The sequence below is a fragment of the Notamacropus eugenii genome, chromosome 5, assembly GCF_028372415.1.
Source record: "Notamacropus eugenii isolate mMacEug1 chromosome 5, mMacEug1.pri_v2, whole genome shotgun sequence".
Lineage (NCBI taxonomy): Eukaryota > Metazoa > Chordata > Mammalia > Diprotodontia > Macropodidae > Notamacropus > Notamacropus eugenii.
In genome coordinates this window covers 228,159,407-228,173,936 of record NC_092876.1, presented here as the reverse complement: position 1 = coordinate 228,173,936, position 14,530 = coordinate 228,159,407, and the positions used below count along the sequence as shown (strand labels likewise).

General features: G+C 36.2%; 1 protein-coding gene across 4 annotated transcripts in view; it reads right to left on the bottom strand.

The window, feature by feature from the left end:
- Positions 1–14,530, bottom strand: part of XIRP2 (xin actin binding repeat containing 2) — a 404,164-nt gene that overhangs the window by 145,802 nt on the left and 243,832 nt on the right. For all 4 annotated transcript variants that reach the window (XM_072612207.1, XM_072612203.1, XM_072612206.1 and 1 more), the window contains one exon: positions 993–1,146. In XM_072612207.1, the coding sequence (XP_072468308.1) occupies positions 993–1,146 (154 nt within the window). The remainder of the gene's footprint in view (positions 1–992; positions 1,147–14,530) is intronic.

The window sequence follows — 14,530 nt, the reverse complement described above, 5'->3', positions numbered from 1 at the left end:
ATAAAGATAGAATGTTCAGGACAACATGAACATTTCCTGCACTTAGTACAAGCAATGGTTTTGGGGTATGTTTTTCCATATTTTGAATGATATTACACACAAAAAGTCCACATTACCAGATTTGTCTTTCAATATGAAAGCCTGTTATGTGAGAACATACCTGAAAGGATTGAAGAATCATTTAATATTTTTCTTTTAACAAACATTACTAATCCTAAATTGTACTTGGTTAAAACGGAAAATCTTGTTAGTGCCTCTTCAGAAGTGATAAATGCTTCCTCCATTTTTCAAGAAATTATTTATATTTTGCACTTCTGTCATTGTTGAAAATTACGGTAATGATGCAATTTCAAACATATGAGCTATTAACATTTTAATGGCATTTGCAAAACATTAATCAAATTTATATGTTTTTGTCCCAAAATGTGACTCTATCCTGTCACATTTTATACCAAATTCATTAAGCACATTTAGTTTAATCGACTGAAGACAAGCAGCTGGAAGGCCTTTTCTTATTTTTTATTTTGCAACTGACAGGCAGTCATACTTCATTCTTTTACTACCTGCTGACTTAAGTGAAACAAATATGGTTTTTCCTTTTGTCACAAAAGGAGCAGCCTGAGGATGATCCAATGCATTGTTTCCTAAGTATAGTTTTGCAAACAAATGATTGCACTGATTTACTTGCAGCTAATAAACTAACTCATTCAGAGCTTTAGGACATAGGAGATTTTCATGCTGGATGCCTTCTGCAATAGAATTCTTATTCTGCTTTTTTTTTTTTTTTTTAGCAGCTTAAAGTAAAAAGCACACTTCAAAACCCTATTTTATTTTCTCGAATTGTGGTGTTTTGTTAGAAAGTGAGCCATCTGCTGCCTCACCAGTTTTCCCCCTCACTGTTTTGAAAAGCAAACCTACCCATACACTTTATTAGCTTACTTGCATCAAACAAGGTGCTATGCCAAGAAATCAGATCAAAGTGTTATGCTAACCTTCAAAGTTGCTGCTGTGACCACTTTCAGATGACATCTTGTCAAAAGATGTTTTCCCACCTTTCTTGTCTGAATCTTTCACAGGACTGGTGGGACGGCTGCTAGGCTGACTCTTCAATGCTGGGGAACACAAACTTCGTTCGATTTCCACTTCCTGTTAGAAGACATTAAGGAGCTGTGTATTAAAAGCTATCAGTAGGAAACAGATGTGGTTTCAGAGGGTTGGGAAGGCAAAAGAAAGAGACAGGGAAGGAGGCAGGGAGGGAGGGGGGCTTCTATCACAAGGGATTTTTTCCAATAAACTTCAGGGTAAATTTCTATAACTTTGCCGAAAACTACAAATGCATGTATACTGTTCAGTTTACATTTCAGTCACCATTTCGACTTCTGATTTAACTTTTCTTTCATGTGGCTTTATTCCCCTTTCTCACAAAGAAAGAGAGTGGGAATAAGGGTCATAATCTAACACAGTGCATGCTAATGTATGCAGTTTACTGAGTCCAGAAAAAGTCAATAGGTTGAAATTCAAAAAAAAAAAAAAAAACCATTAATGCATCAACATTATGTGCAGAAGACAGAAAGAATGAGATTTTTTTTAAATTTCATGTCCACTTTGTGATATTTCAACAGAATTATCAGCATCTGAAATAAAGAACCAATGCAGTTATATGCCATTAAATAAAGTTAAAGGGGGTGAGAAACCAACTATTTCCTTTCCTACGGTGGACCCAAAGTATCTTCCACAGAAAATGTATTGGGGCATGTATGTTTATAATTAGACCTTTAACTATTTTATTTTTGTAAAAACTAAGAAAAAAACAGGAAAAAGAAAAGAAATATCAATTAGGTTTACTAATGGGGAGGCCAGTATTCTACATTTGTTAGTCTATTAATTCCTCATTTGGTACAAAACTATGAAATGGATGGAGTGCTGGATTTGTTGTCAGAAAGACCTGGGTCAAAGACTACCTCTAATGCTTAACAGTTGTACAGCCATGGGCACGTAACTAACTTATCTGAACATCAGTTTCCTTGCCTGTAAAATGATTTTGACCTCATAGGATTGTTGTAAAGCTCCGATGACATCATGTATTTAAAGAGTTTTGAAAACTTTAAAAATATTTTATCAATATCAGTTATTATTTTTATCTAACAACACAAAATAGGAGCTCCAGGATGAGTCCTGAAGAAAATCTTGGAAGAGAAAAAAAGTGTGCCAAGATACAAGTTAATTTTGAAAAAAAAAATGGGAAAATAAGCAGAAGGTTCTCCAGTACTTGCTCATGAGGTCTGGATATTCACCCTCAGAGGGTTCTTGGCACATAGCAAATGCTTAATAAATGCTTGTTGACTTGCTGACTTCTAAGCAAACAAGCAGTAATGTAACAAATCACTTTTCACATTTATTGAATCTTCAGTAGAGGGCTTAATGAATGTGACTTCAGGTTTGAGAGGCTCTAAAAGCACTTTTTACAATAGATTACTTTGCTGCGTCTTCATCTGTCATAGGAAGAAGCAGAGCTCTTTGGCTAAATAACACTTTGACATATATTCTGAAGTGCACATCAATTAAAACTGGAGTTGCTAAACAATTTCAATGTGCTATGGCCTATTTGCATATACTTAATCACTTCTTGCTTAAATAAACAATGTGGCTCCATTGTTCATAATTCTTTTTTATTGCTGTCATCATTAAGTGAAGTTGGGTTCAAGGTAGGTTAGGCTAAATCAGTCTAGGATTGTTTTTCTTTATGCTTTTCAAATTTAGTTTCCATCCATTACTGGACAGTTAAGGTAAAACCTTGGGGGACAATGTAGATTTCAAAGAATGAAGGAAGGTTACTCTTAATAATCATTATTATACAATGTTTATTGAGCAAAATACGTCAGGATCAGCCCCTGCGCCAGTCTCCTACTGCAAATTCCAATTTGTCCAAGACAAATAAAATAGCATGAATTCTATTCAAGATGATAATGTAAATGGGCTAGTGAAATCTTTTTATTTTCTATGCTTGAAATGCCAAGTTAGCACAGATATATACCAATTCATTCCATACTATTGTGCTATAAGAAATGATGAGCAGGCTGATTTTAGGAAAATCTGCAAAAATTTAAGTGAACTGATACAAACTAACATGAACAGAACCAGGAGAACATTGTGCCCTTCTCAGCAATATAATGATCCAAGAAAATTCCAAAGGACTCATGATGGAAAATGCTATCCATATCCAGAGAAAAAACTGATGGAGTCTGAATGCAGATCAACACATGCTATTTTCACTTTATTTTTGTGTGTATGGTTCTATTCTCTTGCTCTGTTTTTTTTTCTTTCACATGACAAATATGGAAATGTGTTTCACATGATTGAACACATATAACCTATAGCAAATTGCTTACTACCTTAGGAAGGAAGGGAGTGAAGAGGGAATGAGAAAATTTGGAACTCAAATTTTTTTCTTAAATGAATGTTAAAAATCATCATTATATGCAATTAGAAAAAAGCCTATATAAAAACAAAAATGTTCATTCCAGAAAATGGAGATTTTCCCCAAACACCTTATTATCATATACCTTGACACTCTGTGACTTCAGTACAAAGACAGGTAATGAAAAATATGTTAGAACATATTGTTCCAGATTAAGAAATTTAAAAAAAAATCAAACAGTAGAAAGAGTACTAATTTTTAAATTAGAAGACTTGATTTCAAATCTTAGTACTGCTACTGTATAACCTTAGGCAAGTTACTTAGACTCTCTGGGCCTCAGTTTCTAATCTGTTAAAGGAGAAGTTAGAAGAGATGGCCTATAAATTCTCTTGCAAATCTAAGTCAGTGATCTTATGGTAGGCTATTCAGAAGCTTCATATTCATATAAAATGAAGATTTTCTTTAGGAATAGAGTTAAATGGTACTTTAAATTCTCATCAGTATTGTAAAGCCCAGTGGTGTACAATGATATCCTCTCTCCCTTTTTCTCCCCTTACTTTCCATACTTTTCAGCACTCTTTCTTGTGTTATACTCGCCTATAAGACTGTATGCTCCTCAAAGGCAGGGATTGTCCTTTGGATTGCTCACTTGATTTTTATTTGTATTCTAAGCACTTAGTGTAGTAAACACTTAATAAATGTTTAACTGATATTTTATGTTCCTCCAGGGTAGTCACATAAAAAATTGACTATCTCAGAAAGAGAAAAAGATAAGATTAGTTACTAAACTAATTTCCAAATTAGCTAGCACATCCAAAATAGCCAGACTATTAATAAGTTGGTGAAAGGGCCCAAATGAACACTGAATTAAAAAAAAGACATATCTAAGATGGCACCATGACAACTGAACAATTCCGACTCAACTTATCAAATAGAATATGGGATGTGAAAAACAAGAAATGCAAAAAACCCCCCAAAAAACCAAAAGCAAAGCATAGACTTCTCTATAAAGAAGTTTAACTGTTGTAAAAACTATTACCATAATGAGAGAGCCCAAATTGTCCTCAAATTTCTTATCAAGTAAAAGTCAATATGTGGTACAAACTCTTTTGAAAAGCATCATGGAATTCCTAGAGGGCAGAGCCAAGATGGGAGAGTAGAAAGACACATATACACAGCCCACAAAATACCTGTAAAAAATGACTCTCAACAAGTTCTAGAGCATCTATGGCGTCAGAAGCCACAGATCAACAGAGTGAAAGAGGTTTCCAGCCAAAGGTAACCTAGAAGGCTGACAGGAAAGGTCTACTTCACAGGATGCTGAGTAGAGCAGAGATCAGCCCTGGCCATATGGCATTGGGAGGAACAGGTCCTCTATAGACCTCCAGGGCAGAGTTCCCAGCAGGGAGGGTCCCAGATATCTCAACCCACAAACAACAAAGAAAGCTCCAAAGGTCAGTGTGGGAGGGCTTTCCCAGCTGGGTAAGAGGGGAATTTCTTCAGCAATAGCCCCAGGCAACATCGGCAACAGTAACAGCAGACTTCAGGCAACTACGGTGTCTGGGAAGCAACCTGGGTCCATAGTGCAGGCAGCTCAGCTTAAAGCCTCTGGCAGTAGGGAGCAGCTGATCTAAATCTCAGCGCTCAGCAACAGCCCTGCCCCCCACCCAAAACCCCAGGGGGGGAAAGCAGCTGAGTCAAATCTCAACCTTGAACATGATACTGGGGAGAGAAGGGGCAATAGGACCACCCTCTTCACATAGGATTCAGAAATCAAGTAACTGGCTAGGAAAATGCCCAAAAAAGGAGAAAAAAATAAAACCAAAGGTTACTTTCTTGGTGAGCAGGTGTCTCCTCTCATCCTTTCAGATAAGGAAGAACAAGGCTTACTGTCACAGGAAGTCAAGGCCCCTGCCTCCAGGGCATCCAAAAGGAACTTAAACTAGGCTCAGGCAAAGAAAAGCTTGAAAAGCAAGTTAGCAGCTTGCTAAATGAGAACCAAAAAAATGCTGAGGAAACCAGCTTTAAAAAGAGGCTAACTCAATCAGAAAAAGAGGTCCAAAAAGGTAATGAGGAGAAGGAGGCATTAAAAAGCAGAATTAGCCAAATGGAGGAGAAGGTTCAAAAGCTCACTGAACAAAATAGTTCTCTGAAAGAGAGAATTGAGTTCAGGGAAAAGAATGACTATGAGGTAAACGAAGCAGTTAAAAAAAAAGTTTGAAAAAAATAGAAGATAATGTGAAACATCTCATTGGAAAAACAACTGGCCTGGAAAATAGATCTAGGAGAGATAATTTAAAAATTATGGGACTACCTGAAAGCCACAAACAAAAAAAAAGCCTAGACATTATCTTCCATGGAATTATCAAGGAAAACTGTCCTGATATTCTAGAACCAGAGGGCAAAATAAATATTGAAAGAATCCACAGATCACCCCCTGAAAGAGACCCAAAGAGAGAAACTTCTAGGAACATTGTGGCCAAATTTCAGAGTTCCCAGGTCAAGGAGAAAATACTGCAAGCAGCTAGAAAGAAACAATTCAAGTATTGCGAAAATATAATCAGGATAACACAGGATCTGGCAACTTCAACATTAAGGGATTGATGGCCATGGAATAGGATATTCTAGAGGTCTAAGAAACTGGGATTAAAACCAAGAATCACCTACCCAGCAAAGCTGAGTATCATATTTCAAGGGAATAAATGGTCATTCAATGATATAGAGGACTTTCAAGCATTCATGATGAAAAGACCAGAACTGAAGAGAAAATTTGACTTTCAAACACAAGAATCAAGAGAAGCATGAAAAGATAAACAGGAAAGAGAAATCATAAAAGACTTTCTAAAGCTGAACTGTTTACAGGGAAAGAAAATATTTGTAACTCTTGAGACTTTTCTCAGTATGTGGGTAGGTGGAGGGATTATACACACACACACACACACACACACACAGAGAGACACAGAGTACAGGTTGTATTGAATCAGAAGAGATGATATCCACAAAAAAATAAAATAAAATAAAAATTATGGAGTGAAGGAGGAAAATACTGGGAGGAGAAATGTAATGGGGCAGGCTATAACTCATAAAAGAGATAAAGAAAAATTTTGTTCAATGGAGGAGAAAAGGGAGAAGGGGAGAAGGGAAAAGTGAAGCTACTCTCTCCACATATGGCTTAAGGAGGGAATAACATGCTTACAAAATTTGGTATGAAAATCTATCTTACACTACAGGAAAGTAGGGGAGGAGGTGAAAAGTGGGGTAAGGGGAATGATTGAAGGGAGGGCAAATGGGAGAAGGGACTAACTAGAAAGAAACACTTTTGGGAAGGGACAAGGTCAAATGAGGGAATAAAAAAACAAGGGAGGATAGAGTAGGATAGAGGGCAATACAGTTATTATTACACAACATGATTATTATGGAAGTATTTTGCAAAGTGACACATATTTAGTCTATATTGAATTGCTTGTCTTCTCAGTGAGGATGAGTAAGAAGGGAGGGAGGGAGAGAAGTTGGAATTCAAAGTATTAGAAACAAATATTGAGAATTATTATTGGATATAACTGGGAAATTAGAAACACAGGTAATGGGGCATAGAAATTTATCTTGCCCTACAAAAAAAGAGAGAAGATGGGGATAAGGGAAGGGTGGGGTGTGATAGAAGGGAGGGCAAGGTATTAGGGGTTGGGGGAAGGGGAGAGATGGGGAGAAAAATTGGACATGTTATGAAGCAATGTAAAAGCAATTACTTTTAAAATAACTGACTGAATTAATTACTGAGACTAAATCAGAGACATCTTTAGTTTGGGGAAAAGAATTTTAGTCTAAGTTTCCTAAAGGCAGGTAACCTTGGGTAAAATTTGGCATTGATGGAAAAGTTAAGGTTTTAATGGGAAATTTGATTTTATGATTGTTATTTAAGCAGGAATTAGAACAGGTATAGAAAGGTATGTAAGCCACTTAACACTTGTCTCAGAAGATGTCCCTTAGCTAATGTGAAATTACAGTCATATCTGAAACCTGGTTATTGGAGCTTGCTATTTTAAGATTCTATGGGACTATTAAGTGACTGTTCTTCTGAGTGTAACTCTAGGTAGGGATAACAAGAAAGGCGGTCTGAGCCTCCAATCCATGATGTCAGTAAGCCTGTGAAATGCTGGTATGAACTTAAAAAGGTGATCTCATGGGAAGAGTGGGAGAGCAGCTCTTTAGCCTGGGCATCTCCTGACTCAATTTCCCCACTGACACCTGGCAGACTTTAAGCCTGGCTGAATACAGTTGACAATCTCCTCCTGCCTGGAACTGATGTGAAGTTGGGGAGATATTGTTTCCCTACAATGTCCCTACTCTTAGTGGCAATTTCCTATATTCAAAAGATTGGTAAGCTTAATACCTGATCTATTAAATTATAGATTGTTGGTAGGGGAACATCCTAGGTTAAGTCTAAAATTTAGCTATTAGGTTTAGGACGTTAGACCAAAAACAATTAGTTAGGGTCCTTTAATTCTTAGTAATAGTGTGGACACAATTAAGTTAAGGGCTAGTGAAGTTTGCATACATAGTTATTATTTGTGTCTTAGTTGGTTAATGTTAAAAAAAATCATTTGTGGTCTATATTGTAAATGCCTTAAAAGAAGTATCACCTGACCAAAAGGTGGAATTATTTTATGTGATATGAACTGTTAAAAATGTTAAAAATGAAAAAAAGCATCATGAAAATTTAAATTAAAATGATTAAAATTGATAATTAAAAATGATAAACAACCTCACCTAATAGAACGATGAAAAACCTTAGAGGGATCTAAAACTGCAAACGCATAGGAAAGACAACTCTAACAGATATTCACAAGATTACTTACATACTAAAATCAAGAGAAAAAATGTAATAGATGTGCAATGGAACAGATTTCATAATGTCTATAATTTGACCTAGTTCCATCTTTGAAAATTGCATAATTACCGTATTTGAACTCTGTACTTCAGTGCCTGGTATGAGAAAGTCAGTTAGTCCACACATATTTCTTAAGTACTTACTATGTTTCAGGAACTATGCTGGGGATACAAAGAAAAGTAAAAGAATGTCCCTGCTTTCAAAGATGTCTTACTCTAATAGGAGAGAGAGTACACAAATAACTATGGATAAATAAGGGGCAGCCAGATGATATAGTGGATAGAGTGTCAGGCTTGGAGGCAGGAAGACCTGAGTTCAAATTTAGCCTTACAAGCTTACCAGCTGAGAGATATGCTAGGTAATGAAAGTCAACTTCAGAGGGAAAAAGAGGAAGGAGAGTCTCTCTAAAGAAACTGGCTTTTAACCTGAGTCTTGAAGGAATCTGGGGAAGTCAGGAGGTAGAGAAAAAAAGAGAAAGAGAGAGAGAGAGCATTCTAGGCATGGGGGACAACCAGTTCAAATGCCCAGAGTCCAGAGATGAAGTGCAGAGTGAGGAACAGAAAGGAGATCAGTAGGGATAGAGCCAGGATGGCAGAGTAGAAGCAGAGACTTGCTAGAGCTCTCTCCCTAAGCCCAGCCAAATGCCTGTAAAAATAACTATAAACAAATACTGGAGCTACAGAACCCACAGAATGATTGAGTGAAGCAAATATCAACCCCAAGACAGCCTGGAAGGTTGATGTAAAGTGTGTATTGTGCTGTGCTGGGAGCAGAGAACAACCCAGCTTGGGCAGCACCAGCACAGACAGGACCTGAGCAGACCTCAAGGGAACTGAATCTCTGGCACTTGTGGTGGTTTCCAGACTTCACAACCTCAAACTGCCAAAGACAAATTGGAAGGCCAGTGGGAAAAAATAAAACGAAACAAAACATTGGACTTGTGTGAGAGAGTAGAGTGCTCCAGCCCCAGCCCAAGGGTGGTTGAGGGGGTGGAGGAGCCAGTGGCAGATGCAGCAGCAGGAGCTGGCATGTGTTATTTCTGAAGCTCTAGGTTCACAGACTGTAGGGAGATCAAGCAGCTGATAGTACACCTCCCACCCCCACTGGAAGCAGAGAACTACTTGACAAAGCTCAAAAGTCAAGCAAATGACTGGGGAAATAAGTAAAACCTAGAAAAAGAATCAGACTGTAGTATTTTATTTTGTTGACAAGCAAGACCAAAATATACAAACAGAATAAAACAACAAAATCAAAGCTTCTACATCCAAAAACTCTAAGAAAAATATGAATTAGTCTCAGGCCATGGAAGAGTTCAAAAAGAATTTTGATAATAAAGTAAAAGTAGAGCAAAAATTGGGAAGAGAAATGAGAGTGATGCAAGAAAATCATGAAAAGCAAGTCAACTGCTTGCTAAAGGGGATCTAAAAACGCTGAAGAAAATAGCACCTTAAAAAATAGACTAACCCAAATGGCAAAAGAGATCCAAAAAGCCAATGAGCAGAGAGAATGCCTTAAAACTCAGAATTGGCCAGATGGAAAAGAAGATGCAAAACCTCACTGAAGAAAATAATTTCTTAAAGATTAGAATGGAGCAGATGGAAGCTAATGACTCTATGAGAAATCAAAAAAATCAGAAAAGAAAACCAGAGGAACGAAAAGATAGCAGACAATGTGAAATATCTCATTGGAAAAACAACTGACCTGGAAAAGCAGGAGAGACAATTTAAAAATTATTGAATTACCTGAAAGCCATGATCAAAAAAAGAGCCTACACATCATCTTTCAAGAAACTGTCAAGGAAAACTGCCCTGATATTCTAGGACCAGAGGGTAAAATAGATATTGAAAAAATCCACTGATTGCCTCCTGAAAGAGATCCCCAAAGGAAAACTCCTAGGAATTTTGCAGCCAAATTTCAGAGCTCCCATGTCAAAGAGAAAATATTGCAAGTTGTCAGAAAGAAACAATTTGAGTATTGTGGAAACACAATCTGGATAACACAAGATCTAGCAGCTTCTACATCAAGGTTTCACAGGGCTTGAAATATGATATTCTGAAAGTCAAGGGAGCTAGGATTAAAACCAAGAACCACCTACCCAGCACAACTGAGTATAATACTTCAGGGAAAAATTTGGTCATTCAATGAAATAGAGGATTTTCAAGCATTCTTATTGAACAGACCAGACTTGAATAGAAAATTTGACTTTCAAACACAAGAATCAAGAGAAGTCTGAAAAGGTAAACAGGAAAGAGAAATCATAAGGAACTTATTAAAGTTGCACTGTTTACATTCCTGCATGAAAAGATAATATTTGTAACTCTTGAAATTTTTCTCAGGATTAGGGTAATTTGAGGGATTATATACATATAGAGAGATGTCACAGGGGGAGTTGAATATGAAGGAATGATATCTGAAAAAATAAAATTAAGGGGTGAGAGAAGAATATATTAGGAGAAAGAGAAAGGGAGAACTAGAATGAGGTAAATTATTGTCACATAAAAAAGCCAAGAAAAAGCTTTCAATGGAGGGGAAAAGGGGGGAGGTGAGATTAAAAGAGTGAACCTTTCTCTCACTGGATTTGGATTAAGGAGGGAATAACATGCACACTCAATATGGTATGAAAATCTGTCTTACACTACAAGAAAGTAGGGGGGAAGAAGATAAGTGGGGGGGCTTATAGGAGGGAAGGCAAATGGGAGGAAGGATAATTAGAAGTAAATATTTTTGAGGAGGGACAGGGTCAAAAGAGAATAGAATAAATGGTCTTTCACAACATGACTGTTATGGAAGTGTTTTGTATGACTACACTTGAATAACCTATATTGAATTGCTTGCCTTCTCAATGGGGATGAGTGGGGAGGGAGGAAGGGAGAGAAGTTGGAACTCCAAGTTTTAAAAATGAACGTTAATAATTGTTTTTGCACGCAACTGGGAAATAAGACAAACAGGCAATAGTGTACAAAAATCTATCTTGCCCTACAAGAAAATAGAGGGGAAGGGGATGGGAGAAGGGATGGGTGTGATAGGAGGGAGGGCAGACTGGGGGAAAGGGTAATTAGAATGCATGCTGTCTTGGGGTGGTGGAAGAGAGAGATGGGGAGAAAATTTGGAAATCAAAATCTTGCGCAAGTAAATGTTGAAAACTAAAAATAAATAAATTAAAAATAAATTTAAAAAAGAAACTTACTAGATGTATGACCCTGGACAAGTCATTTAACCCTGTCTGACTCAGTTTCACTTCAGTTGGAGAAGGAAAAGGCAAAGCACTCCAGTATCTTTGCCAAGAAAACTGGGTCTAACCTAGTACAGGGGGAAAAGGAAATCCTGTTTTTTCAATTAAAAAGTGTTACTAATATCTCTTATTTTTATAACACCTTCATTTCTGAATATGCTCCTTCCTGTCCTATAATGAGAGAGCCATTCCTTGTAATAAAGAATAAAATAGAGTAGAAAAACAGTAGTTCATAAAAACTAGTCATCCCACTGACCAATTCTGACAGTGTCTTAATGGTTTCTCAGCTCTCTAAAGAAAGAAAGGAGACCCATTTTCTCATCTCTTCATCAGGTCTAAGCTTGTTCCTTACAATTACATGATGTTCACGCTTGGTTTTTTTTTTTTTTTTTAAATTTACAGTGTCATGGTCATTTGTGATGTTTTCTTATTTCTAGACCTAACAGATGTAACTAATGGAAAAAATTTCACAATATCTTAAAGAAGGTATCAAAGGGATAAAATTAAAAAATCATGTGTCATTATTAATGAAATAGAGTGACTGATAAGCTATGATAAGCTATGACTCATATGCCTACTTTCTCATTTCTACAAAATCTTTTTGAGATAATTTGTAACTCTGAAATCTGATGATGAAATATGTTTCCTGCCTTTCAGTAGAAAAGTGATGAACTAAAGGATGTCAAAGGAGAGGTACATTTTCAGTCAATGGAATTGATTTGTTTTGCTTGATTATGCTTCTTTGTTACAGGGGAAGGCAAAGTCATTAGTAAGTGAAAGCAATGTATATTAAAATAAAGATCAATGAATCCTTCTGTGACTATGGGCAGCATCTGACAGTCAGTTACCTTCACTCCCTCCTATGTATTCTCTTCTCTAGGTGTTTGTAATCTTGCTTTCTCCTGATTCCTCTACCTTTCTGATTGCTCTTCAGCATCTGCCTTTATCCAGGTGAGACCCACTAATCATGAGTTTCACCTAAGAGTTTATTTTGCGACCTCTGCTCTTCACCTATATTATATCTCATATAAATCTTATATATAATATATTATATATTACATCTCTTAAAGATCTCATCAATTTCCTACTGTATGTTCAATTACTATCACCATGCAGATTGCCACCATAACTATATATCCATCAATAATTTATCCTGAAATACAGCCATGTAACACCGTTTGGATATCTCAAACACAATATGTCCAAAACAGAGCTAAATATCTGTCTCTTTAAACTCTACCCTCTTCTCAATTTTCTTACCACTGTCTTAGGGCACCACTCATCTGCAAGTTATACAAGCTTATAACCCTGATGTTATCTTGATTCTAATTTGCATTCATATCACCTGTTGTGTAGATAGGGCAATGGAAAGAGTGCCAGATTTGAAATTAGGAAGAACTGGGATCAAATTCATCTTCAGATACTTAGTAATCCTGTGACCCTGGAAAAGTCACAGCCCTTGTTTACCTCAGATTCCTCATTTGTAAAATAGAGATAATGATAGCACCTACCTTCCAGGGTTGCCAAGATAAAAGGAAATAATAATACTTAGCACAGTACCTATCATCCAGTAAGCACTATATAAATCTTAGTTATTAATATTGTACATTTATCTCCATTGATTCAGCCACTACCCCCCACTCCCCCAGTATAGGACTGCCTCATACTAGGACAACTGCAACAGATTTCTGGTTGGTTTCTCTGCCTAGAGTCTTTCCCCACTCCAGCTCATCCTTCTTATCTGCCAAAGTGATTTTCCCAAAATGCATGTACCACCATATTATCCCATCCCAGACTGCACTCAAAATCATGTGGTTTCCTATTACCTATACAATAAAATATTAATAATAGCTAGCATTTATATAATGCTTTAAGACTTTCAAAGTGCTATACATATATTAATTATTTTGATCCTCACAAATACTCTATGAGGTAGGTGAATTGGTGCCAGTCTCAAGAAGAAATTCTGGAAGAGTTCAAAAAGGATTTTAAAAATCAAATGAGAGAGGTAGAAGAAAAATTAGGAAAAGAAATGATAGTAATGCAAGAAAATAATGAAAAAAGACAACAGCTTGATAAAGGAGGGATTAAAAAATAGACTCAATGGAAAAAAGCACAAAAATTCACTACAAAAAAGAACTTCTTATGTGGAAAAGGAGGTACAAAAGCTCACTTAAGAAAATAATTCCTTAAAAATTAGAACTGGGCAAGCAGAAGCTAATGACTTTACAAGAGATCAAGAAGTAAGAAAATAAAATTAATGAAAAAATAGAAAAGATGTGAAATATCTAACTGGAAAAAAGAACTGATTTAGAAAATAGATCAGGGAGAGATAATTTAAGAATTATTGTACTACCTGAAAGCAATGATTAAAAAAAAGAGCCTAGATATCATCTTTCAAGAAATTACCAAGAAAATATCTCTGATATTCTAGAACCAGAGATCAAAATAGAAATTGAAAGGATACAATGATCACCTCCTGAAAAAGACCCCAAAATGAAAACTCCCAGGAATATTACATCCAAATTTCAGAGCTCCAAGGTCAAAGAGGAAATATTGAAAGTAGTCAAAAATAATTCAAATATAGAGCCACAGTCAGGATCACACAAAATTTAGCAGTTTCTATGTTACAGATCAGAAGACTTAGAATTTGATATTCTGGAGAACAAAGGATATAGAATTAAAATCAAGACTCACCTATCCAACAAAATTGAGTATAATTCTTCAGGTGAAAAGTATAATTTAATAAAATGTAGAACTTTCAAGCATTCCTGATGAAAAGACAAGAGCTAAATAGAAAATTTGACTTTGAAATACAAGACTCAAGAGAAATCTAAAAAGGTAAACAGGAGAGAGAAATCATAAAAGATTCAATAAGGTTAAACTGTTTATATTCCTCCATGGGAAGACGATATTTTTAGCTCCTAAGACATTTATCATCCTTAGGGCAATTAAAAGGAGTATACATAGATAGAGAGCAGTTGACCATGAT